The sequence below is a fragment of the Acomys russatus genome, chromosome 11 (assembly GCF_903995435.1).
Source record: "Acomys russatus chromosome 11, mAcoRus1.1, whole genome shotgun sequence".
NCBI lineage: Eukaryota > Metazoa > Chordata > Mammalia > Rodentia > Muridae > Acomys > Acomys russatus.
In genome coordinates this window covers 10,953,985-10,976,000 of record NC_067147.1, presented here as the reverse complement: position 1 = coordinate 10,976,000, position 22,016 = coordinate 10,953,985, and the positions used below count along the sequence as shown (strand labels likewise).

General features: G+C 46.2%; 1 protein-coding gene across 2 annotated transcripts in view; it reads right to left on the bottom strand.

Moving 5' to 3' along the window:
• The window catches only part of Ubr2 (ubiquitin protein ligase E3 component n-recognin 2), an 86,333-nt gene that overhangs the window by 4,619 nt on the left and 59,698 nt on the right, over nucleotides 1-22,016 (bottom strand). For both annotated transcript variants that reach the window (XM_051152852.1, XM_051152853.1), the window contains exons 26-44: nucleotides 21,822-21,924; nucleotides 19,737-19,846; nucleotides 19,548-19,628; nucleotides 18,878-19,056; nucleotides 18,115-18,314; nucleotides 17,238-17,331; nucleotides 16,180-16,341; nucleotides 13,619-13,716; nucleotides 11,849-11,933; nucleotides 10,168-10,316; nucleotides 8,914-8,969; nucleotides 8,665-8,761; nucleotides 8,408-8,475; nucleotides 6,982-7,117; nucleotides 6,287-6,377; nucleotides 4,468-4,598; nucleotides 3,541-3,649; nucleotides 2,468-2,524; nucleotides 766-843 (exon numbers count right to left, since the gene is read on the bottom strand). In XM_051152852.1, coding sequence (XP_051008809.1) covers nucleotides 766-843; nucleotides 2,468-2,524; nucleotides 3,541-3,649; nucleotides 4,468-4,598; nucleotides 6,287-6,377; nucleotides 6,982-7,117; nucleotides 8,408-8,475; nucleotides 8,665-8,761; nucleotides 8,914-8,969; nucleotides 10,168-10,316; nucleotides 11,849-11,933; nucleotides 13,619-13,716; nucleotides 16,180-16,341; nucleotides 17,238-17,331; nucleotides 18,115-18,314; nucleotides 18,878-19,056; nucleotides 19,548-19,628; nucleotides 19,737-19,846; nucleotides 21,822-21,924 — 2,084 coding nt within the window. The remainder of the gene's footprint in view (nucleotides 1-765; nucleotides 844-2,467; nucleotides 2,525-3,540; nucleotides 3,650-4,467; nucleotides 4,599-6,286; nucleotides 6,378-6,981; nucleotides 7,118-8,407; nucleotides 8,476-8,664; nucleotides 8,762-8,913; nucleotides 8,970-10,167; nucleotides 10,317-11,848; nucleotides 11,934-13,618; nucleotides 13,717-16,179; nucleotides 16,342-17,237; nucleotides 17,332-18,114; nucleotides 18,315-18,877; nucleotides 19,057-19,547; nucleotides 19,629-19,736; nucleotides 19,847-21,821; nucleotides 21,925-22,016) is intronic.

Genomic DNA, 22,016 nt, shown 5'->3' with positions numbered 1-22,016 from the left:
GAGCAGCGTCTGGAGGAAAGGCCAATGAGAGAGAGAGAGAGAGCACTGTATGGAAACGGAGGGCTGCCACTGGATGGCAGCGGGATACTATGGAGCAGTGAAAAGCGCTTTCTCCAACCATGCACAAATCTCAGTCACAATGTGCAAAGCACTGCAGATGTATACAGGCACTTCAAGTGCAGACATGTAAAGTAGCAACAGCTGCTGCTTAGGAACAGAAGCCTGTATAGTTAGCATCTTAGACACACAGGGAAGGGCAGAGAAGAAACCTCAAATCAGAGTGCCTCCATGAGAACGGCCTATGTATGCAGGGCACTTTCTTGGCTGATAGTTGATGTGGGAGGCCAGCCCACATGGGCAGTGCCAGCCATGCAGGGCCGAGTGTATAAACAACAGGGCTCCCGTGGTCTCTGCTCCAGCTCCAGCCTGCAGGCTCCTGCTCTGACCCCCTCTGTGAGACTGGAGGCTGAACCAGGTAAAGCCCTCTCCTCCCCAGGCTGCTTCGGCTGGTGTTTTATCACATCAACAGAGTAAACTAGGAGAGACTCAGCCCAGTGCTCAGCACGGTGAGGTCTATAGGGCAAGAAGGGCGGCGGGGAGAGACGCAGAGCTTCACTCCATGCCCTGCCTGACACGGCATGGTACACTAACCATGGCACACACGTGCTGCTGATTTCTCTTCCTCACACAAACCAAAGAGCTCGCACGAGCAGCTTCGACTGTCCGTGGAAGGATCTGAGGGGCAGGGCACCAAGAGAGACTTACGAGAAATTGGACGCCTGGTTAATGAGGCTGCTGTAGTCCTCCGGCAGGTCTATCAGCTTGTTAGCTTCTCTCGGGTAGCTATGGAGTCAGAAATGTCAAGAGCTCAGTGAGTGTGTGCTCATGCTATCACGCGGCTCCCTTAAATCCTGGCTCAGAGTAAAACAAGGGTCGTTGACCTGAGCAGTAACGGCCTCTCGTCTGGTTGCTTCTCAGCCAGCGGCAGGCCTGCAGGCCGAGGCGTGACCCCTCCCCTGTAATGGGGGTTTGGAGAACTGGTGACCCAGGCTGCAGGACTCTCACTACTGCTCAGACGTAGCATCTGAGGCAGCTGGCTGTGGGTGGAGACAGGACGTCCTAAACTGAGAGGCTAACAGACAACTGTCTAAACTGCCTGAGCTTATGTTCCAGCTGGTAAACAACAGGACAGACCACTGTCTCCTCTTAAAGTTAACCAAGTGGGTCTGTCAATTTTCTGGAAGGAAAGCACCACCCAGGGAAGTTGTTGCAGAGCCTTTAGAAATGGGGTAAAGCCCGCTGTCATGTGACTCTCCCTTGAGAGTGTTCCAGGGACCATCCACCACGAGGGAGACGGCTCAGCAGGGAGAGGGGCTTGGCGCCAAGCTCATGGCCTGATTTCAACTCCTGGAATGTACACAGTAGAAGAGCACTGATGCCTGCAAGTTGTCCTCTGACCTTCACATACAGGCTGTGGCATGCACACACCAACATCCATACACAAATGAAAATAGTAGAAAAATCAAAACAAAAACAGCCAAAGCAATTCTGAATGGACACTACGCTGCCTGTCTCTTGTCCAGACTCTTTCAATGGAGCCCCAGGGATAGGGGGGAGCTGGGGAGGGAGGAAGTGCCCACTCTTCACCTGATGCGTTCAGAATGAGCGAGGGGTGAACAGTGACACCTGCCTGCCCATTTCAGCAAATGTCTGGTGGCTGCAGGGAGGGGGCGCAGGTGAGGGCACACACTCCTGCCTTCGCCCTGGTTGGCACAGTATCGGAGATCCCATGCACACAACTTCAGGACTGATGGCACAAGCTGTGTGCTTACTAGGGTGATCTGAAGGCGCTACAAGAAGACAGCCACTTTCTCTCTATCAGCCACATTGGCTCTGTGACTCAATCCATTCCTTCAGGGCTTCTTTCCCTGTGGGATCCACTGTCACCCTTGTCCCCACCTGAGATCCAGCCACCCCTGCCCCGGGTTGGTCTTGGAGGCAGAGGAGCTTGGGTACAGAGGGTGCAAGGTTGTCTGGGGTTTGACCCGTGACGCAGGTCTCCTGAGCAGCTGGCTATGATGGACCCTTCCAGTCACCCACAGTCTTCCAGTGAGTAACCCCTGGCCCACATCCCCACATTTCCCCTTTCTGCTCAGGAGAAGCTTATTATACCATTCTTGATGCCTGGCTAATCCCAAATTCTTCACAATGAAAGACAGGATAAAAAGAAACAGAAAGACAGCGAACAAAATGCAGGATGAAGACCTACACTTCTAAAGTACTTTCCTCCAAACACAGCTACTTTGTTTCTTTACCCTATCAAGGATGCAGTATGTTTATGCTCCTGTCTAACTCCTAGCAGGGCCTGAAGGTGGAGACAGGACCTTACCTGCACTGAAAGAGCATTCACACCCCACGTGGCTTCTTGCCACCACCCACACCAAACACCCGAGTTCCCCTAACTCACCTTATTGCTCCTCTTTCGCCATTCAGATAGCTTTTAACTTCACTGTTCTGGCACCAACTTTAAGGCAAACCGAAAAGGGGAAATTATTTTAATTTTGTGAGACAGGGTCTCACTATGCAGCCTAGCTGGCCCTTTGCCCAGCCCCGAGTGCTAGGATTACAGGTGGCGTTCCAGACACTTACTTAACAGTTCTCTGGCATTAAGTGCACTCAGACTGTTGTATAACCATCACTACCACCCATCTCCAGATCTTTCTCATCTGGCCTAACCCTATTAATCACTATCTGCCCTCCCCCAGCCCCTGATAATCTCTACTTTACTTTACCCCCTGAATGGAACTACTCAGATTCATGTGGTCACATGCTATTGTCTTTATTGTTTAAGACAGGGTTTCAGTATGTGGCCCCTGTCTGGCCTTGAACTCATTATATAGCCTAGGCTGGCCTTGAACTCCCTGCATACAGCAAGTCCTCTGCTTCAGCCTCCAGGTGCTGGGATTAAGGTGGGTCTCACACCTTTCGGTGAAATGGGACTGGTGCGCTGGTGTAGGGCTGTAGTCACTCAGGAGGCAAGGTAGGAGGGTCTGAAGTTTGAGGCCCAGTTGGACTTTACAGGGAGACCCATAGCAGCAACACACACACAATTATGGAAACAGAGTCCATAACAAATCAGTTCCCACGAAGGAAATAAACATTCCCTCCGAGCACTTCTCCATGGGATCTTGGTTACTAGGTTGGCAGCAATCTTACCCTGAAGCCACATCCTTAGCTAGACACTCAAATTCTCTTAAAAAACGTACTCATTCTTTTTGAGACAAGGTTTCTCTGTGTAGCCCTGGCCGTCCTGGAACTCACTATGTAGACCAGGCTGCCCTTGAACTCACAGAGACCCCATCACCCCCGCCCGAGGCTGAGGCTAAAGGTGTGTGCTGTTACCCTTGGAAAAGCATCCTAACTCCCCTAAGCTGAAGTATGTGTTGAATTCCATCAAGTTCAGCATTGGATTCTGAAAGGTGAAAGACTAAGTTTACTTTATAAATCCTTCTAAATACCGCAGAGCTGGGCGAACATTACCTTTCAATCAGAGAGTTCATGATATCACTGCTTTCTTGAAAGAGGCGAAGGAGGTTGGTTGGCAGGGAAAGGTAGTTACATAAATGCTCAAAATGGCTTGTTCCAGGGACTGCAAATGGGAAGGAAGAGGCAGAAATACCGAGTTACGTCCCACACAGAAGTGAGAGAGAGAGGCTGGCCTGAAAGTCAGCCATCTGCCAGCCCCTGCCTCCTGTGGGCTTGGATCATGTGCTTCTGAGTACTCTATAACCTGACAGAAGCCAGATATTCCTGAGCCCTGAAGTGTAGTGTAAATGCACATTTTCACAGAGGTTCTCACAGTCAGTAACTTCCTGGGATTCAGAGGCAGGGGACGCATATGCACAGATGCACATTAGCATTCTATAGCGGTATGCTGCCATAGGCCTATGCTCTCATTATTTAATCATATGCACTCGTTTATGTTTTTGCTTTTTAAAAAATATTTACTTTTAATTTCTGTGCACTGGTTTTTGCCTACAAGTATGTCTGCATGAGGGTGTGAGATCTTGGGAGTTATAGACAGTTGGGAATTGAACCAGGGTCCTCTTGGAGAACAGTTAGTGCTCTTAACCACCGAGCCATCTCTCCAGCCCTTGTTTTGTTTTCTTAAAGTGCTGGGGCAGAACCAAGGCTCCAGCATGTCAGGCAAGCACCACCTCTGAGGCTCTGTCTCCAGCCATTTTACAGTTTCTAACTCATCGTTACTCTATTTAACAACAACAACAACATTATTGTTATTATTAATGTTACCATCATCATTTTGGCTGTCCTGGGACTCATGAGTAGACTACGCTGTCTCTGCTTCCTGGTACAGAGTAAAGGCGTGCCCCATTACACCTAGCTTCATCTTTATCTAAATACCTGGAGCAGATGACTACAAACATTTTGGAAGAAATGGACAGTTACCTTGAAGGTCTGGTGGGGCTGGGACTCCATTCAAATAATGGAAAAATAAAGCAGAACAGTTGAGGAAAGGCATGATGCCAGCCCGGACACTTCTCCACAGATGCCAGCCAGAGGGGGCTTCTTCCAAGGCACTGAGGAGAGAAAATCAGCATTAGGAAAACCAGAAAGGAAAGATCAGTGTAGTAAAGCAGAGTGTGGAAACCAAGGTCGACATCTGGAATTGATGATGCTATAGTTAGCAGGTGTGGGTCTAAGGCTAGGGATAACCTTAGCTATTAAGGGATGTCAAGCATGCATGGTGATGGGGCCTCCAATGATGGCATTAAGATTTACAAATGTAATATAGCTACATATACAGAAAAATTAGAAAATGAAAACCCAACCAGGTGTGGTGAAGCAAGACCCCCAGCATTTCGGAGGCAAAGGCAGGCAGATCTCTGTGAGTTCAAGGCCAGCCAGGGCAACATGTGGACGTTTCATCTTCTTATTTCTTATATACCCACTGTTCTGACTGCATGCATGCCTGCCCATCAGAAGAAGGCGGCAGATCTCATTATACATGGTTACGAGCTCACATGTGGTTGCTGGGAATTGAACTCAGGACCTCTAGATGAGAAGCCAGTGCTCTTAACCTCTCTCGAGCCCAGATGCTTCATCTTAAAACAAACCCAGCAGTTATTCCAGAATCTTACACCAGCACACAGTATTCGAGAATACTGCTTCCATGCTACTGTGTCCTACACAGCTCTAGTTATATGAAGCTGAAGACTACTGTGCTATCTAGAACATACTACATGCTATAATTTTTAATCCATCCACTGTATTTCAGGACACACTGATCACAACTGACCTCAAACTATGCCCCTACACAAAGGTCTGGATCCCTTCTTCAGTTCCGTGCTGGCAGAGTTAACACAGGTCAGGTCTGCTAACCCTGTAAGCTTTTCTGTATGTTGGATTACTTCACTAGTGCAGGTTCTCAGATGGGATGACTTAGTCATAGAATTGTTTTAATGTGTGCATATACATGCATGGTGTATCCAAATGTGTGCGCGCACTCAGAGGCCAGAAGAAGCTATGGGTGCCTGCTTTCCACCACTCTCCATTTATTCCTTTGACACTCAGTCTCTTTCGGAGCCTGGAGTTGTGCTGGGGGCCAGCAAGCCCCGAGAGCCTCCTGTCTCCCCGAGCCCCAGGGCTTCTTACACGGATGCTGGGTTCACATTGAGCCCCAGGGCTTCTTATATGGACGCTGGGCTCACACCGAGCCCGAGGGCTTCCTACACGGACACTGGATTCACACTGAGGCCTTCATGTTTGTGCAGCTAACACTTTCCCCACTGGGTCCATCTCTCCAGCCCAGAACAAACATTCTCACAGGTTCTTGGTACACACTGTTAGAATCTAAGCGAGAATGCTCTTCCAAGGCACAGTGACCCCAGGATGACCCCTAGTCATCTCACTTGATTTCTGTCACTCCTGGATACCATCTTGCAAATACACTATGTTAATCTGATTTGCATTTCGAAATTGCTAGTAAAATACTGTGTTTTAGGAAAGCAACTTCAGAGTGCATCTGTCCACCAGCTGGCATCTGACTGAGCAAATGGAGGGCTAAGGCTCACTGCCAGGCAAGTGTGGGAGGCGCCAATCATCATCGTCGTTTTTCTCTCAGGGCCCTGAATAGTCAGTCACTCCCATATCTCTTTGTAAACACATCCACACACAGCAATTTTCCCCAGTTAACAAACCAACCCCTTTCTCATGCTGACCCTGCTAGCCTGTGGGGAGTGCTGATCATGGAGGACTGGGGTCTCACCTTCCAGTATACTGGCGAAGTGTTTTGTGCAAAGAGAGAATGGCCAGTTCTTCTTCCCCAGTGGGATTTTCTTGATCCATGCCATTGTCTTCTGAAAGACAAGGACATACTAGTAGTCTCCATTCCTATTGTGTGGCTGAAAGGGCTGACAAGCGCACCAGCCAAGCACCCAAACACCCCCACACACTCATAACAGGAAATATTCCTATACATACAGAGTTTTCACTTTTAAGTGTGTATGTGGAACTGACCTCCCTATGGGCACTGAGTGAACCGCTATACTGTGGGCAGGATCAGCTAATACGGTCTTGCAGCCACCACATAGTGGGGACTGTCAGTTAACACAATTGTTTTCCAATACTTGAATAACAGGATGCTTGAACGCAAACATAGCTTAAGAATGAGCTTGCCGGGGACCAATGACACTTGTGAGTTAAAACAAAACTGGCACTCTGAAACAAACATTCAGCCGGCTTAACATATGCTGGGAACAGATCAGTGGACCAAACAGAAGAGAGCGAAGTTCAGACTACAGGAGGTTTTCATGGAAGAAAGAAATGTAAAACTTTTTACAGGAAGATAGAAAGAGCAAGTCACTTGACTGTAAATTATATATTGCTCTCTCCCAAACATGTTTGTTGTAAGCAAAGAAATCTCAAGTTCAAGAAGCTGACGGCTGGCGCTGGGAGAGTCACCTGTACATGAGGTAAGCAGGATCTGTACGATGTGTGCCACAGTAACCAGATGGAAAATGTGCAGGTCTCCAGTGCCGAGGCTGCTTCCTGAAAAATCCTGACACTGCAGAGCCGGGAAAGCGAGCACCAGGCCCACCTAGACACCAAACAAAATGTCAGCATCACCTCTCTTCTCAGGGCTACACATTTCTGCGCTCCTGGGATCTCGCCAAGCTCAGCCCTCTGCTTAAGCTTAAAGGGGAGGAAGGGTAATATCTGAAAATTCACTAGGGCTGGCTCAATGACCTGACTGGAGCTAAAAGGGCCTGGAGGGTCAGTCACTGTCATTTCATTTATGCAGTGGCTCCCTATGAACACATTACTGCTAATGACAAAAAACAGCACGTGAAATCCTTCCATTCCCTAACATTTATTCTTGTGTGGAGACCAAAGGACCTGACTTCCATGTTTGAGCTGTGGAGCACACACACCAAATGTTTGTTTGTTTGTTTTTTAATTAAAAAAAAACAAAATCACAGGTAGTATATCTCAGTCATTATGAGTGAAGTGATTGGCCAGGTGTGGTGGCGCATGCCTTTTAATCCCAGCACTTGGGAGGCAGGGGCAGGTAGATCTCTGAGTTTGAAACCAGCCTGGTCTACAAAGTGAGTCCAGGACAGCCAGGGCTACACACAGAAACCCTGTCTCAAAAAGTCAAAACCAAACCAAACCAACCAACCAACCAACAAACAGACAAACAAACAAACAAACAAAAACAAAAAAAAAACAAAAGAAGATGGGACCCAATATCATATTAAATAAAGTATATCAGACCATAAAGATAAATTATAGCATATTTTTTCTCATCTGTGGTATCTAGATTAAAAAAAAGAAAGCAAAAAGGAGAAGGGGCCCAGGAAGTAGGAGGAACAAGAGAAGGTGGGGGGAGGTGAATGTGATCAATGTATGTAAATTATACACACACACACACACACACACACACACACACACACACACACACACACATATATATATGAAATTTCATAGGGAAAGCTCCTGTTTTATACAATGAAGATACCCTAATTTAAAACGTACAAAGAAGGGAGGGGAGGCAGTCTGCCACCAGGTAGTATGACCACAGGGCTAGATCTGTTCAGATTTCCTAAAATACACAAAACCACTAAATGGGTTGTGCATAAATGCCAGCCTCACTTATGTAGCCACTGCTATTTTCACATCTTAGTGGGTTAAAACTAGACAGTTATTATAAATCTGAGCCACAAAGGCAACCGAGAGAGGAAGGCCACCACACACCCAGGACCTCAGCTCCTCAAGGCCTAACTACACAAGTGTGCAGAAGTCCGCTGCTTGACAGAGCCGCCCGCCCGCCCGCCCGCCCGCCGTGGGGTCTGATGTGGAGGATGCAAGGCTAACTGTGGACACCCACCAGCAAATGAAACATGTCGATGTCTAATATGCACGGGAGCTCTTCATAGCTGCTGCCAGGCACCAGGGCTAGAGACAGAAGAGACACGTCAGCACACCTCCCCGCCCCGGCATCCGCCTTAGGAAGCACGGAATTACGACATGTCTGGATCTAGAGCTGGAGCACCACGGAGCACACAGCACTAGCAAACACAAGCACAGTCCCCAAACACCAGAAGCTGCCAGAACACAGATGGCCGTAGACACTAAAACACTCACATGCAAAGAGTTTACAGAAGTGTCCTTGTACCACGGGAAGCGATGCCACTGTCCAGTGTGCTGCTGCAAATCGAGTTAATGACCGGAGACAGTCGTCCTGAAATAAAGAAGTCCTTGCAGTTACCGGAGAGAACAGACCCCTCCTAAACACACTCTGAGACAAAGGCCACTCAATGCTAGCCCACAAGCACACCCTCGTTAGCGTCTTCACAGAGAAGGGGTATTGCCGAGAGCAATGGGCGTGCTTACCAGTCTACAAGGCAGAGGCCCGAAGAGAGGCTTCTCCTCATCACTCAGAATTCTTTCTAGAGATTCAAGATGGTTAAGAAGGTAAATTTAAAGGCATACATATTTTGTATCTTTAAAAAAAGTTACTTAGTCTAGCTGGGCACGGTGGCACACACCTTTAGTCCGAGCACTCAGGGAGGCAGAGGCAGGCAGATCACGGTGAGTTCAAGGCCAGCCTGGTCTACAAAGTCCAGGACAGCCAAGGCTACACAGAGAAACCCTGTCTCAAAAAACAAAAACAAAAACAAAAAAGGTTGTTCAATTATTTCTGAAGAGAATGTGATTTTGTCAGGTTTTGATATCTTTTTTTTTTTTTTTTTTTTTTCGGGACAGGGTTTCTTTGTGTAGCCTTGGCCATCCTGGACTCACTTTGTAGACCAGGCTGGCCTCGAACTCACAGTGATCCACCTGCCTCTGCCTCCCGAGTGCTGGGATTAAAGGCGTGCGCCACCACGCCCGGCTTTGATATCTTTTATTACTTTTTTTCAAGACAAGGTTTTTCTAGCTCTGTAGATCAGGCTGGTCTACCTCTGCATCCCATGTGCTGGGATTAAAGATGTGCACCATGACTCCCAGTAGGTTTTTAGCGTCTTTAAGTCCTTTCACAAGAATTCACTTTGGATGAGGGTTCAGCAGTTTAGAGCATTTGCTGTTCCTGCAGAGGGGCGGGTTTGGTTCCCAGCAATCATTTGGTAGCTTATAACTGTCTGCAACTCTAGCCCAATGCTGGCCGCTGCAGGCACCAGGGTCACATGTAGTGCACAGACACACATGTAGATAAACATCCCTCAACTAAAAGTAGGCATAATCACCACTTAAATTTGTTTTCCGTTACTGTATTTATCTAGAAACTGTCAAACAAACGAGCATTTTGCCTATACACAAGTATTTCCTGTTTCTTTTTATACTTCTTTATACTGCTCTTCACACTAAAAATTCATTAAAAATGACTGTGTTGGCGTGACTGCCTACATGTCTGTCTGTGCGCCACATGTGTGGCTGGTGCCCAAGAAGGCTGGATCTTACTTTTTTTCAAGGCAGAATCTCACTGTGAAATCTTGGCTGGCCTGGAATCTACAGACCAGCCGGCTCCACCCTCACAGAGATCTGCCGGCCTCTGCCTCGGATTAAGGACTGTGTCTCCATATGCAGCTTCTGAGCACATTTCAAATCAACAGTTTGTGACTTAAGGAGGCACAACTGCGAGCGTCTTACCTATGCTCTGGATCGTGTATGCGCAGCTCCCCCAGCACATGATGGGCACGCGGGGGTCCTCGTCATTGGGATCAGTCTTCAGCCCCACCTTGTAAGTAGCTGTTCCAAATGTCGTCAACATTTCTTTTATGCTATCAGAATATGGGTTCCTGTGTAAAAACCGCATAGGATTAGCTTAACAGTTGTCGCCCAGGGACAATGGCTCCATCTCTCAGCCACTCTGCCCTGTGTTGTATGCTGTATGTCATTGTGCCTGACCGAGGAGAGGCTCAGGGCTGAAGGCAGGATGACTATAGGTACACCACTCTCTGAGCTAAGGAACTTGGGACAGACTCTTAGGAGTTCCCCACATTCACACAGATGGGTGTGCCCAGAATAGAACATTGGAGGAAATGTCTACACTGACATTAGGGAGTCCTTGGGCCAAAGACTGATGGTGGCTTGTGACCTTGCTGTGAGACTCTGATCTGCCCAGCAGGTCCCCAGAGTTTTTGTGCTTTAGAGTGTATAGCTACCCCAGGACCAGACACACAGAACTATAGCAGAGACCAACTGCTACAGGATGGAAGACCTTACAATATACAGATTATTATCAGAAGAAACACAATGTAAAAGATGACAATTGACTTAATCCCAAACTGAAAAATAAAAGATTTTATCTGACAATAAGGTATTACTAAATTCAAAACATGAAGACAGGGTTGGAGGTAGCGCTCACTGGTAGAGCACTTGCTTGGGACTCGTGGGGCCCCGACTTTAATATCCAACATAAGGTTAACCAAGAAAAAAAAAAAAAAAAAAAAAAAAGCAAAAGGGAAGTACGGGAGGGTATGCACATAGGTACTAGGACAGAAAGGGGCAGAGCTGTGGGAAGTACAGCAAGGCTGATGCCTTCCAGGTCTGCCTACTGCGTCACTCAGGATACCACGGACAAATTCTACAGGGCATTGCATTAAGTCACCTCACCCTTAGCAGACCTGGGAATTACCTCATCTTCCAGGTGAGGGGAACCAGGCACAGAGAGGTTAAGGACCCTGCTCAAAGTCCCAGAGAATGAGTAGTGGTGCCAAGTTCTGGAGCCCAAGCTGTACATTGTAACTTACTGGCTCTTGGCTACAGCAATGTAGGGAATACTCTGGCTTGGAAGCGAGGCGACTAAGAGTTTAGTGGGTCACTAAGGGAAAGGTAGGAGTTTAGAGGAAGCCCCACACCTGCTGGGCAAGCTGAGAGACCAGGATTTAAATGTCTTGATGAGTCAGGGACACAGTGGCAGTTTACATGGGGGAGCAGCAGGCACCGATCAGAGCTAACCCTGTAGGACAGAGGTCCTCAACCCTCCTGATGCTGTGACCTTTCATACAGCTCCTCATGCTGTAGTGACCCCAACAACGAAACTATTATTGCTGTTACCTCATAACTGTGACTCGCTACTGTCATGAATAGTAATGCAAATTTCTGATGTGCAGGATATTTGCCATGCAGCCCCTGTGGAAGGGCCATTCGACTCCTCCAGGGTGAGAACCCCTGCCCTACATGCTTTTCCATGTATGTGAACTTTAGAACTCAAGATGGCCACAGTAACAGGTCCCCTCAGCCATGCCAAGCCTCGACCCACCAACGACTCACTTAGCTTCCCATTTCAGATGGGCCAGACTCAAAGGGAAGAACGTCTTATACTCACGTAGGATGAGAATCAGGCCTGAAGCCTTCTGGGACCTGTATTTCATTCACGTCTTCTGTGTTCCCTGAAGAGAGAGTGTTTGCAGAAACAGGCATTTTATATACTTTTTCAGCAGAACACAATACAATCTTTATGAATTTCAACCATGTAGGCAAATACATAAATACAAATAAAAACCTGAAAATAATTCTCATTGCTACAAGCTGCCAAAATATTTACACCAAGTGTAATGAGCACTGCTGTGGCTGACAAGCCACTGTCTGTAGGCGCCCACGCACCTCAGAGCCGAGAGGATGCTGCTCGCGTGTGTGAAGGCTAGTGCTAGAATGCTGCCCCTAGCACTTTCCCACGGGCCCTGAGGGCAGAGCAGGGTCTAGAAAATACTGGTCCTGCCAATGGGAACTAGAGCCATCTCCTCAGCACTTGGAGTCCCCACGCAGGGAGTCCTCCATGGTGGAGATGTGCTATTGCAGACATGAGCTTGTGTGCTCTCAGAAAACGAAGAGTCAGGGTAGTTTACTACGACAAAGACAAGTGGGATCAATCAGGTTACTTAGTTTTATTGTTTCCTTGAGCCAGGGTCTGGTCATGTAGGCCAGGATGACCTTTTAACTTATGATCTTCCTGCCTCAGTCTCCCCAGTGCTGTGATTACAGATGTGTGCCACCATAACTAGCACACATCAAATTTTAAAATGGGAGATTTCATTTTTTAGTAGTACAGAAAGAGATTGTATTACTTATTTATTTTTGAGATAGGGTTTCTCTGTGTAGCCTTGGCTATCCTAGAATTTGCTCTGTAGACCAGGCTTGCCTTTAACTCAGAGATCAACCTGCCTCTGCCTCCCGAGTGCTAGAGTTAAAGGCATGTACCTCCACCACCCCTCAGAAAGAGGTTTTATTATTTATTTTTATACTCTGCCCAGCCTAGTTAAATATTTATTTATTTATTTATTATATATATATATATATATATATTTTTTTTTTTAAAAGACTTTTTTTTTAAATATATGAGTGTTTTGCCTTCATGTAAGTCTATGTGCTGTCTGTGTCTGGTGCCCACTGAGGTCAGAAGAGCATGTTAGATTCCTTGGAACTGAAGTTACAAACAGCCCCCACGTAGGTGCTGCTAAGTAAACATGGGTATTTTAAGAGAGCAGTCAGTGCTTTTACCCACTTAGCTGTTTCTCCAGCCCCTATTACATTGTTTCTTTTAAAATATGTTCTTATGTCTGTGTGTGTCTCGAGTGTATTCATATGTGCATGTAGGTGCCAGAGGTCACAAGAGGGTGTTGGATCTCCTGGAGTTATAGGTGGTTGAGAACCTGTGATGTGGGAGCTGGGAACTGAACTTGGGTTTTCTGCAAGAGCAGCAAGTGCTCTGACTCACTGAGCCAGCTCTCTAGACTCCCATTTTCAAATACTTTAAAACAGTTTTATTTGGAGACACATTTTCCAACAACTTAAACTTTAGAGGAAAGTGTATGAAGGCTGGGGAGATAGGTCAGGGGTAAAGCGCCTGATGACCTGGGTTGTATCCCTTTAACCACATGATAGGAGAACCAACTCTTAAAAGTTTTTTCTGGACCTCCATATGTAAGCATGCACACACATCTCTCTCTCTCTCTCTCTCTCTCTCTCTCTCTCTCTCTCTCTCTCTCTCTCTCTCTCTCTCTCTCTCACACACACACACACACACACACACACACACACCATGCATGCACACTTAGAAGAATCCAAACAAAAGCAGGTCAGCAGCACTTACCAGGAACACTTTCTTCTTTCCTTAGCACCCGGATCACTTTTATCTGCTGAGATGTTGTTCTAATCCATTGTGTCAGATCTGGTTGGTCTGAAAAGTTTAACCTCCTAGAAGAGATTGCAGAGAACACTTAACTCCTTAATGACTAGCTTAAGGCACAAAAGCTTTCTTAAATAACAGACGTATTTTAGACACATCTCAGATATTTGGGAATCACCAGGCAGTGGTACAGCACCTGGGAGGCAGAGGCAGGATCGCTGTGATTTGAGGCCAGCCTGATCTATAGAACAGTTCCAGGACAGCCAGTGCTGCATGGAGAAACCGTCTCAAAAGCCAATCAATTTGAGAATCAAGGTTAGGGGTATAGAGATGGCTCAGAGGTTAAGAACACTGGCTGTCTTTTTTGTTTGTTTTTTTGTTTTTCAAGACAGGCTTTCTCTGTGTAGTAGTCCTGGCTGTCCTGGAACTCTCTTTGTAGACCAGGCTGGCCTTGAATTCAGAGATCCACCTGCACTGGCAGCTCTTATAGCGGACCCAGGTTTGATTCCCAGCACCCACATGATGGCTTACAACCATCTCTCACTCCAGTTCCAGGGGACTCAATACTGTCTTCTGGTCTCTGTGGGCATCAAGCACACATAGACATGCACACAGGCAAGATATCCATACACATAAAGCAAGCAAACAAACAAACAAAAACAAAAATCAGGTCTGGGAAAATTTGTATCCAGGTCTAGTGAGCTTGTTGAGCCTCGCTGCTGCTGAGCCTAGACCCCACGTAGTGGTAGGCGACAACAGCCTCCCCAGAGCTGTCATCTGATTGCACAGGTGGACTGGGGTGCCTACAGGAGTGAGGTTATGGGTTCAGTGCCATTACTGAAGGTAGAAAACTCAGAACAGACCCTGACCAAGAGAAGGAAGTTACCTTTTGATCACTGATGGCAACAGCACTGCAAGCTGCAAGTACTTTTAGCACTGGATTATGGCAGAGTTTCCTTCGTTCTTTTCTTTTCTTTTCTTTTCTTTTTTCGATACAGGGTTTCTCTTGTAGCCTTGGCTGTCCTGCACTCACTTTGTAGACCAGGCTGGCCTCAAACTCACAGTGATCTGCCTGCCTCTGCCTCCCGAGTGCTGGGATTAAGGGCGTGTGTGCCACCCGCCCGGCTTACAGCGTGGAAACCTAAGTTTCCAGACATTTACCCATACATTACGTGACAAAGCCAGCAAAGTCCTTACTGTAAGATGCTCAAAGCACCCCATCTAATTCTCCGAGTTCTTTGATGAACGCCTGTGTCCATTTTACAGATGGAAACTGAGCTATGCAGCCCGACTTAGGCCACAAGGGGCAGCGCCGACACCACCTCAGTCATGTCAGATTCTAGACACTGCTCTGCTATAGTGTTCTTCAGTTACAGCTGCGCCACCATTAACAACCACGGGAGAGAAGCCACAGGCAAAATCAAACAAATGTAATTTCTCATCATGGGCAGCTATTACTTCCTAGATCAAATACAGGCATAAGTTAGCACAGTGGTGCTCTCTTGTGATGAAACGGCACCGATTAAGTGGGAACCTCATAACAACCTACAACTGTTTTATGGCACCACAGACAAAGCCAAACTGAGTTCCTACAAGTGAACAGAAAAACCAGCCTCTGCTTTGAACTAAATCCAAAGAACTGCACAGAAACAGGTAATTTATTCATAAAACTTATTTTTACTTTTTATAAATTTACTTCATTTTTTTATGAGTGTTCTGCCTGTATGCATGTATATGCCTCATGTGTGAGCAGTGCCCACAGAGGCCAGGAGAGGACATCAGATCCCCTAGAAATGGAATTACAAATAGTTGTGAGCCACCACGTGGGTGCCAGAAACTGAACCCAGATCCTCGGCAAGAGCAGCAGTGTTTTGCTTTGTTTTTCTAGATAGGGTTCCTCTGTGTAGCCTTGGCTGTCTTGGACTCTCTTTGTAGACCAGACTGGCCTTGAAGTCAGAGATCTGCCTGCCTCTGCCTCCTGAGTGCTAGGATTACAGGCGTGCGCCATTGCACCCAGCTGCAGCAGTGTTCTTAATGGCTTGGCCATCTCATCAGCTCTTATTCATGTGTGTGCCCATGTATGTCATGGGAAGCATAGGAAGCTACAAGACTTTTTTTCCCCTTGAGACAAGAGTCTTACTGTGCAGCCAGGACTGGAACTCACAGAGAGCCACCTGCCCCCCTCTCACATGCTGGGATTAAAGGTGTATCCTGCCATACCCAACAATAGACTGAGTGCCTTTAAAAGCATGAGGGAACATCTTTAAATTAGGATCTCCAGAAATAAAGACGATACCAGGTTATTATGAATAAACAGAAAAGTTACATCTTCTGTAGTATTTATAGGTGAATAAAAGTTACATTTTGGCTTGTTCCTTTTTAAAGTCACAATCACACTCCACAGATCATGTAGAAGAAATAACACATCTGGAAGGTGATCTGGTCACATTATGATGTTGCCCAGTGTCCACTCTGTTTTATAATTTCATCACCCACAAAGCCCCCCTGAGGCAGGCTGCGGCAGAACTCACCTGCTGAAGGCACTCCGTGGAGGAAGCAACAGGGGGATCACGGTGTTGCTCAGGCAGCCACAGAGCGGGCAGAGGAATTCGCCATTCTCCACATCATAGCTAGTGTGCAGGCGCAGGCGCTGCTGCCTTCGCTGCTCTTTAGCTTGAACGGAATCAAAATACCTTCACAATTAGAGAACAGGGGGCGTCAAAATCTGTGCAGTTTATGTCAGCAGGAGGTGCAAGCATCAACATTCTGTCGTTTTTCTCACAAACAATTACAAACACGAACTCTTGAACTGTCTTAAACACAGGCAGTATGACTTCAGAGTGGCTCTGGAGTCCTACCACAGAAACGTTATAACCAATAAAGTAACAGAGCCTGACTGGCCTAACAGGCATTTCAGGAGTGGGAACTTTGTGGCGCTCTGTCTGACCATTTCTCAGGGCTGGCGGTCACTGTCAGGAGTGGCCACACTGCTAGTGAGCACAGTGCTGAGGATCACATGAAGCACAGGGCAGAGCGAGGGGAGGGGCTTGGGGCCTTTCTCTTGGCACAAGGATTCACTACAGCATGAGGAGCCATCAAGCATGTACTAACCTCTGGATTACAGAGCTGTTCCTCTGGTACCTGAACAACACATTACTCTTATTGCCTACGTATGGTACAGGGTTTACCGTATGATACCAAATCCTTAATACATTACACGTACGATATACTGTATGGCACCAAATCCTCAATACATTACATATAGGCCACCTATGGCACAGGGTTTACCCTATGGTACCAAATTCTCCTGTCTTTCCAGCTTGTTGCCTGACAGATTCCTCCCCTTCTCTGCAGGGATAAAGAAGATTCCGATACAGAGCTACATTAAAATGTACCCCACACTCTATTTTTTATTACTCTGTTACATTAATTACAAAGCAAGCACTTATTTATTAAGCAAATACAAAGAAATTTATCAGTATCTTTAGTTCTTTTTATCCTCACTCTCAGAATAAAATTTCCTTTGCTTGAAAAATCAATTATGAGCCTTCAGATGGCTTCTTTTGAGTAACATAAGAATGTAAATTACCTTTGCCAACAATGGGCATGCATAACGTGCCCACAGCTGCCAGTGTGTGTTCCACAAGACAGATCAGGGTGCATGAATAATGGATCATAATTTTCTGCATTACAAAACAAACAAATAAAAAACAAACAACCTATAAGCATTTAACTTTCCTATGATCAGTGTACATCCTTAAATTTGAAGACCTGGGTAAGGAAATGCTAATTTATTCTGACTTTAGACAGCACTAATTAGTGCAAGGCTCTGGTAACTTAAAAAATGAGGCTCTTGTAATTTCTTATCACCTGTGGAATCGAACAGTCCTGAACTGTAATGTGAGGTTCAAAGTGCATTAAGTAACTGGGCCCTCTGCATATTGGGAGTCAGTTGAAGGTGGAACAAAACGTCCAGGGGACCCTACATAGGTGCTGACACACCTGGTGTATGTCTCTGCTATTCTCTCATTAATCAGCACAGAAGCTGCAACCTAGAAATCAAGTATCTAGGAAGATGCACCAAGGTCACATGCAAATCCTACCCATGTGAGCAGGGTTCTTCCTCCTCAGTGCCCCTCCCTGCCAGCACTACAGCATCTTATACAGGACTGGAGCATCTGTGAGTTTTGATGCCCACTCTGGATTACAAAGGATCACGATCTCTCTGAAGCTTTGGTGCTGGGAGAGTCTAATTCCCCAGCATGCCGCATGGCCTGAGCTCAGAGTAGACATGCTAAAGGGACATGTCAAGACACAGTCTCACACTAGAGACCGGCCTGGAACTCATAGCAATCCTCTGGCCCCAGGCTCTTGAGTGCAGGCTTATAGATGGGCATCACGGTGCCTGGCATGGGGGTGGCTTGTGGTTTGTCCTGGTAGATACTGGGTTACGATCTAGATCTTACCTGGATCCTCAATGAATTTGCTTCTGTCTTTTGACAGTACAGTGGACCTCTGGACAAATGCTGCCAAGACCATCGCCCTGCTCTCCACAGTCACCTCTTGCTCCTCCTGACATAATATACAGGTGACAAATTGTCTCTGCTCAGGGACCTGTGTCTGTGCTGGGCCCAATGCTGTGAGTGCTGCATCTGAGACCAGAGGGCTGCAATACAAAGGTGATGGCTGCATTCAGTGACAGATCCAGATAGGTACACTCTGAACACATGGATTTGATGGCATGAAGTGGGAGGAGGCTTTCATGTGCTTAAAACCATCTCTAATCGTCATAGCAACCTGCCCACAGTGTTCATTCTTTCATGGATGCAAAGGTTCTCTGTAGAAAGTAACACTGTAGGCAGACACATGTTACCCAGAGCTGGAGATTTCTTTTTGTGTATATGTGCAGGTGTGTGTGGGTCCCAGGGCCTCTCGTTTGTCAGGGACTTGCTGAATGGGATAGGCTGTCTGGTCACTGTCCCAGGGACCCGCCTGTCTCTCCCTCTCCAGCACCGGCGTCACCAGCATGACATGAGTTCTGGGAGTGAACACATATCCTTGTTTGTTCATAGACAGTTTCCTGGCTGACCTTGAGCTGTTTCCCTGGCCTAGACGTGAACTCTACTAGCTGGAAGTTACAATGTTATCCACCACTTTTACACAGTTACATTAAAATTAAAAGCCCAGAGAAGCAAGGGTTCCGAGTCCTACAGCCATTACTCAGTCTACCTCTTGTCCAGAGTGGCAGTGGCAGCAGCGTCCTGCTCTTTGGTCTGCTGGAAGAGCTCTTTGTTCTCGTCAATGAAGTGCCGCTGCATCTCTGACATCTGGGCCATGATCTTCTCGCGGCGCAGTCTGGCAATCTCAGCTTTCCTTTTCCTCTCTGCTTTGTCTTTGTCTCTTGAGCTCTAGAAGGATGCTCCATTTAGTTAGACTCTTAGAGGCTACAGTCTTTCCCCATAAGCACAGCACCTGGATTGTAGGCATTAATTAAGACCCACCACAGTGTTTTCTTATTTAAATGCAAGAGTCAATTTAAGATGCTACGGGAAAAGAACAAACTAGAAAACTGCTACACATTAATATCTATCATTATATATGCAACTTTTGGAATTTAATGTTTGTGAACATTATCAGCTACTGACTTAATACAGAGAAACCTACTTTGTTCATGCCAACCTGCTAAAGTTTTTTTGTACTTTTCTTTTTTTGTACTCTTAGTTTCATACAAACTTTTTTTTTAAAGACACTGTTTCAGTATGTAACAGCCCTGGTTGGCCTGGAACAAATTATGTAAGACCGGGCTAGCCTAGAATTCACAGAGCTCTACCTTCTGCCTCCTAAGTGCTGGGGTAATGGCATATGCTGGCATGCCTGACGTGAGCTTGTTTCTTATTACCTCTTCCATTACGGCTCCTTCTGCCTCTGCCACAGGACTGGTGGATGAACTTTCTCTTATCTTCTTAATTGCATTAAACATCTTAAGAAAACAAACCCCAGAAACTCTGTTATTCTGAAGTTAAGAACTGCTATTACAAATCACTATTTGATGTTTCTCACAAGAAGCACAGCAGTGTGGAAATGTTACCTTTAGCAACCACCTAATCATGTCTTTGTGGACTTCCAGGGAGGGAGCATTCTGTAACGTCTCCAGCATAGCTAGGATACTTGGGGAATTATTTGGCGCATCACCAGGTTCTAGGAGAAATAGAAGGCATAGTAACAGCTAACAGGTCAGGGTACTTAATCCTACCAAAGAGAAATGCAACTGCTTACAACAGCCGCTGCCTATCATTTGACTGCACTTGGCCTGTGTGGAAGCCGGAGAGGCCAAGAGTCTTCCTCTATTGTTCTCCACCTTATTTTTTTGAATCAGGAGCTCTCACTGGGCCTAGTGTTCAGTGATTGGCTAGCCTAGCTGGCCGGCCAGCCCTTGGGATCCACCCCCTGGAAACTGACACCTTCGAGTGAGGAGAGAACAAATAGACTCAATTTTTTGTGTGGTTATTGGAACAGAAAAGAATCAGAGACAAAGAAGGCAGAGGGCAACGCCAGTAGAGAGGATGCAGGGAGGCCGGTGCCTATGAAGAACAAAGCACAAGCCAGCGGGCAGAGGCAGCCTCCCCTCCAGCTCTTATTTACATGCAAGGGAGCAAGGAAGGAAACCAGAGCTTTCCTGACCAACAGGACCACTTCTCAGTCCTACCCTTCTTTTGTAGGACAGTGGAACATCCTCATCAGCACTTAGGAGAAATAAAGGCACAGAAATAAACCTTTCAACCCAGGAGCTCCTACATTACCTTAAAGCACCACAAATTCACCCATAAACAAATGGCTGGCCACAAGCTAGGCAGAAAAAGCACCAGCACTCAGGATGCAAAGCAGGGAGTTTGAGGTCAGCCAGTTTATACAGTGAACTCAAGGCCAGCCAGGCTCATACAGTGAGACCTTGTCTCCATAAATAAATAAATAAATAAATAAATAAATAAATAAATAAGCAAGCAGAAATATAAAAGCAAATGTACGAAGTACTAACTGGTGAGCTCCAGGAGCATATACAAGGGCGTTGCTACATAGCTTTTTCACCTTCTCATATATGTGCATGCGTGTTTGCGTATGTATTATTACACAAAGCTAATATATAAATATACATGCATCTCGAAAAAAATAGTATGTGTGGTACTGAGGATTGAATTCAAGATTGCCAGAAAGTTTTTTAAAATAAAAAGTCAAAAAACAACATCTCTCTGGCCCTTTAAAAAGTCATATTACACACACACACAAAAGTCATATTACTCAAAAATAAATGACGACGACGACGACAACGACAACAACAACGTCAAATTACTTTACATAAAGCTAGAATCTGGGGCTGGAGAGATGGTTGTGGTTAAGATCACTGGCTGCTCTATCAAAGGATAAAGGTTCAATTCCCAGCAACCACATGGCAGTTCACAACTGTCTGTAACTCCAGTTCCAGAGACCTGACACACACACACACACACACACACACACACACACACACACACACACACACACACAAGCAGGCAGAATACAAATGTACATAAAATAGAAAAATCAATAAATCATTAACAAAAAAAAGCTAGGATACAATCCCCTATAGCTACTCTTCTGGTTCTGAACACTGTAGAAGCCCATGTTTTTGTAAACTAACAGCAATAATGTAAAGGTGAAACGCTGACAACACACTTGGTGTTTCTCCAAGTCTAAGTCTATCCTAGAGGTAAATATATGTGTGACACTAACTTCACATAGGAACCACACACTAAGCCATTCCTCCAGGGGCGTCTCTGTACCAAGTTCACTTGAACCTCAATCTCAAAAGGCTGAGAAGTGATGTGCCAGCACCAGCTTCTAAGCTCACGACGGCACATTATTTTCTGCTGTTTGTGAATTAACATTTGTGTACTCAAGCATGCACAGACCCTAAGTATTTTCATGTTATGACGCAATTACACTATCGTCCAGAGGCAGTACCTCTAATACAGTCCCAAAGGCTCTAATAGAGCATCATGAACACTGCTGGAGGCTGGACAAGGCAGCTTCCATCACCTGACTTCAGGACAGCCATTTAGAACTCGTCCTATAGAGTTAGACGTGGTTCTACACGGTCACTGTGCGGGTGCGGGGTGAGTGGAAGGCCTACACGTACTTGAAATCTTCTGGGTGAAGGTGAACGTCTCCACGTGACCTTCCACGGCGTTTTCCAGATGGTGCTTCTCCTCTTGGAGGGCCATGCCAATCAAATGCAGCACCTCAAGCAAAAGGTCTCACGGTTAGAAAACAAAAGATGGAAAAACCAAAATACAAGTATATATTTGAAAAGAATAAAAAAATTATCATTAAA